The 4,364-nt window shown below is 39.5% G+C and overlaps 1 protein-coding gene across 1 annotated transcript; it reads left to right on the forward strand.

Moving 5' to 3' along the window:
* The first annotated feature begins 1,668 nt into the window (after positions 1-1,668).
* LOC102842839 (olfactory receptor 2H1-like) lies at positions 1,669-2,613 on the forward strand. The gene has a single exon (XM_006876090.1). The coding sequence runs from the start codon at positions 1,669-1,671 to the stop codon at positions 2,611-2,613; it is 945 nt and encodes a 314-aa protein (XP_006876152.1).
* Positions 2,614-4,364: the final 1,751 nt, after the last annotated feature.

Below are 4,364 nucleotides of genomic sequence, written 5' to 3' on the forward strand. Positions count from 1 at the left end.
TCTGACCAAAAAAGGGATGATAAAATGGCTATTTTCTAAAGGGGATGCTGAAGCATCGCAGCATAGTGAGTGCTAGACCTAGGCCGCAGTGTGCATGAGTTGAAAGTAGGAAGTTATGTGGCCCTGTTAAAAGCAAAAAAAGATGTTTGGGAATGAATTTAGTTAAATAAGCAAGAAGGAATGGTAGTAGGGCATTCTTAATATGATTATGTATCCTATGTTACTACTCTATATTATAATGCCTATAATATCCAGTAAAAACTCCTATTTTGGCATCCAAAAATAGGAAATTAGCACAAAGTTTACACAAGACATTGTCTAACCTCAGTGTACAACCCTTTGCAGTTATTCAACTGTTTTCTTTAATGTGCTCTAAGAGTCTACCTGAACTCAAGGTTCTTCTCCATCTACTACTATGTCCTTTTAGACAGGCTTTGACTAATATTTTCTATGAACCATCATAACTTAACCAAATAGAAAGATAGAAAATGGAAATGGCAATATAGGAATCAACTTTGTGAGCTATTACAGATCAAGTGTCAGGATTTTGACATAGTGTAGGCCCAGAATTCATCCCAAAGACTGACCACCCAGTGCTTGTTACAGAGGAAATATTTCAACTATACAAAATATTGGGCATTATTGTTTTTTAGAGTCCTGGTGTGGCACTGTAGCATAAGCACTGGATTGCTACCACAAGGTTGGTGGTTCAAACTCACCAACTGCTTTAGGAAACTATACAGGGTCACTATGAGTTGGAACAGACTCAACAGCACACAACAAAAACAATGTTTTTTAATCCAGATCACTCACACATCACTATAAGTGATAACAGATTACCATATATACCAGGAATTTTACTGCTGACATTTTCATATGGGGTCACAACCGACCAAAAGAAGTCATAAAGACACCATGGCTACACGTGAAGTTTCAAAATATGTATGAGATCATTTTGATTTTCATCAACATAAGAGTGCTTGTCACTCAAAATATGTAGCATTAGGAAAAGTACAGTCCACTGTACAGAGTTGAGAAAATATAGGAAAACCATATTTGATAAATTAACAATTTCTAGTGGAAGATTCACTGGAACAGACTTTTATAGATGTAGAAGGAAGGAGAGCAGCTAAATCGCTGCTTTCTACTAAGCTTTGTCACAACATGCAAAAGAATACCACCTAGCAGCACAATGTCATGAAAAAACATAAATTTATGAAATTACTATGGCATTAGTACCAATCAATGAAAAGGATGTTCAGTGACCAGCACTACATGAAGAATGCTACTCATTAAGAAAGAGATGGGCATGTGCTACATTGAATTAAGAACTAGTACTGTTTTTTGGTATATAAGAAAAATGAAAATTGTAACTAAAGCAGAAACTGAAGGATTGGTTGTCTTGGTTCTAAGAAAAGGGTAAAAATCAAGTAATGCCATTGCCAAAATTAAGACAAGGAATAATTTAGAAATCTTCTGAGCATTTACTGGATTCACCTAAATATGAATAAATGAAGAAATAATATCTAAGAAAGATGCATACAAGTCAGTAAAATATGAGGGAAAAAAAACAGTAAAACATGGTATGCAATTTTACCAAAAGACCAAAAACAGCTGTTCTCTGCTTACTTCCTGAGGTGCTGCTTTCCTCAATTCCAGAAGGATCTGATGGACCAGGCCAATGAGACTGTCCCAGATGGCTTCATTCTCCTGGGCTTCTCAGATAAGCCTAGGCTAGAAATTACTCTCTTTGTGTTTGTGTCTGTTTTTTACATGATCACCCTCGTGGGCAATATCACCATCATACTTTTGTCTCATGTAGACTCTCATCTCCACACCCCTATGTACTTCTTCCTCACCCAGCTCTCTTTTCTAGACCTTTGTTTCACCACCAGCTGCATTCCCCAGATGCTGGTGAACCTCTGGGGCCCAGACAAGACCATCAGCTACCTGGGATGTGCAGCTCAACTCTACATCTTTCTGGGACTCGGTGCTGCTGAATGTGTCTTGCTGTTGGTCATGGCTTTTGACCGCTATGTGGCAGTGTGTCGACCCCTGCACTATGCTGTCATTATGCACCCAAAGTTGTGTCAGAAGCTGGTGTTCATAGTATGGGTGAGTGGAATTTTTGGCACTTTGGTGCAGTCCCCCTCCACAATGAAGCTGCCCTTCTGCCGTCACCACCGAGTAGATGACTTTGTATGTGAAGTTCCTGCATTGATTCGCCTGGCCTGTGGAGACACACGTACCAATGAACTCCAAATCTCAGTGATTGGTGCCATCTTCCTGATGGTGCCACTACTGCTCATCCTGGTCTCCTATGGACACATTGCTCAGGCAGTGCTGGCCATCCAGTCCCAAGAAGGAAGGAGCAAGGCCTTCCGTACCTGTTCTTCACACCTGGTGGTTGTCTTCCTCTTCTACTGCAGTGTCACTGCAGTCTACATCCAGCCCCGGAGCCGATTTTCCCAGAAAGGAGGGAAATTCCTGACTCTTTTCTATACTGTGGTGACACCTACACTCAATCCCCTCATCTACACCTTGAGGAACAAGGATGTGAAGGGAGCGCTCAAGAGGCTATTTGGAAAAGATAGAATGGCCACTGAGAAGTAAGGGGCTCAGACTTAAGGATAAGGTCAACTTTTTCCAATTCAGTGTCTCACAACAGTAAACTTCTGGAACTTCATGCATGGATAATTCTCAACTATCAACACTTTTATGTTGTTGTTGAGTGCCATTGAGTCAGTTCTGACTCATAACAAACCTGAACAGGGTTTTTGAGCTACGACGGGTGGATGTGAACTGCTAACCTTGTAGTTAACATTGGACTGAAAGGTTGTTTTGAACCACAAGATTGGTGGGTCAAATTCACCAACTGCTCCTTGGAAACCCTACACAGGGTTGCTATGGGTTGGAATTGACTCAACGGCATTTAATAACAACAGCAACAAGCATGCTTTTAGAAGCCCTGGTGTGGTGCTGTAGGATAAGCACTGGACTGTTGACTATAAAGTTGACAGATCAAACCCACCAGGTGTTTCAGGAAGAAAGATAAGCCTTTCTGCTCTTGTGAAGCTTGTTTTTGTTTGTTTATTTGTTTGTTGGGTTTTTTTTAGAGTACAAACCTAACAGACACAGTGTTTTACAGACACTGAACCAATCAAAAGAACAATTTAATGCACCATGCAGAGTTACCCTTAACTTTAAATGTAAGTGTTCTTGTCAGCGTATGAATATCTAATGTGGTGCTGTAGGATAAGCATTGGACTGCTAACCTCAAGGTCAGTGGTTCAAATATACCATCTGCTCCTCAGAAACCCTATACAGCAGGGGTGGGAACATCTGGCTTACAGGCTGCATAAAATCATTTGGTCTGCCTCTGTGAAGGTAACCACAGGGAAGACTCAAAATTCAATAAAACTAGGAGCTTTTTCCCTAGCAACACAAATCTATATTAAGTGAAGTAATAAATATGCAAGTGGTCCTTGGCAGAAAAATGGTTCTCCAGTCCTGATGTGACACTATGGATTAATGCACTTGACTTCAAGGTCGGTTTGAACCACAATGTCAAAGGTTCAAGCTCACAAACCACTTCTCAGAAACCCTTTGCAGAATCTCTATGATTCCAAACTAACAACCCATTCAGGGTCTATAAAAGTCATAACCTATTCGATGGCACTTAACCACAATTACTATCAGAGTATAGTCATGAAGTATAAAGAACTCCAATTACTTTAAAGGAGACAATATATAAGATAAATTACTAATAAGATATTGAAGGAAAGATAAAACATAAGTGGCTACTAGTGTTGTACAGTATATATGGAATACATATAAGTCAAATTGACTACATCTGTGGAAAGAGATGATGGAAAAGCTCCATATCATCAGTCAAAACAAGGCCAGGGGCACACTGTAGAACAGACCATCAATTACTCATATGCAAATTCAAACTGAAGCTGAACAAAATGAAAACAAGTCCATCAGAGCCAACATATGACTTTGAATGTATCCCACCTGAATTTAGAGATCATCTAAAGAACAGATTTGATACATTAAACACTAAAGACCAAAGACCAGAAGAGTTGTGGGGTGACATCAAGAACATCATACATGAAGAAAGCAAAAACTCATTGAGAAGACAAGAAAGAAGGAAAAGGTCAAAATAGATGTCAAAAGAGACACTGAAATTTGCTCTCCAGCATAGAGATGCTAAAGCAAATGAAAAAATGAGGAGGTCCAAGAGTTGAACAGAAAATTTCAAAGATCAGCTCAAGAAGATAAAGCCAAATATTACAACAAAATGTACAAAGATCTGGAATCAGAAAAACAAAAAGGAAGAACACGCTCAACATTTCTCAAGC

This window comes from Chrysochloris asiatica, unplaced genomic scaffold (genome assembly GCF_000296735.1).
Source record: "Chrysochloris asiatica unplaced genomic scaffold, ChrAsi1.0 scaffold00352, whole genome shotgun sequence".
In the NCBI taxonomy this organism is placed as follows: Eukaryota; Metazoa; Chordata; class Mammalia; order Afrosoricida; family Chrysochloridae; genus Chrysochloris; species Chrysochloris asiatica.

Bases quoted from the DNA above. Each gene is read 5' to 3' on its own strand.
- LOC102842839 (XM_006876090.1), top strand. From the start codon at position 1,669: ATGGACCAGGCCAATGAGACTGTCCCAGATGGCTTCATTCTCCTGGGC.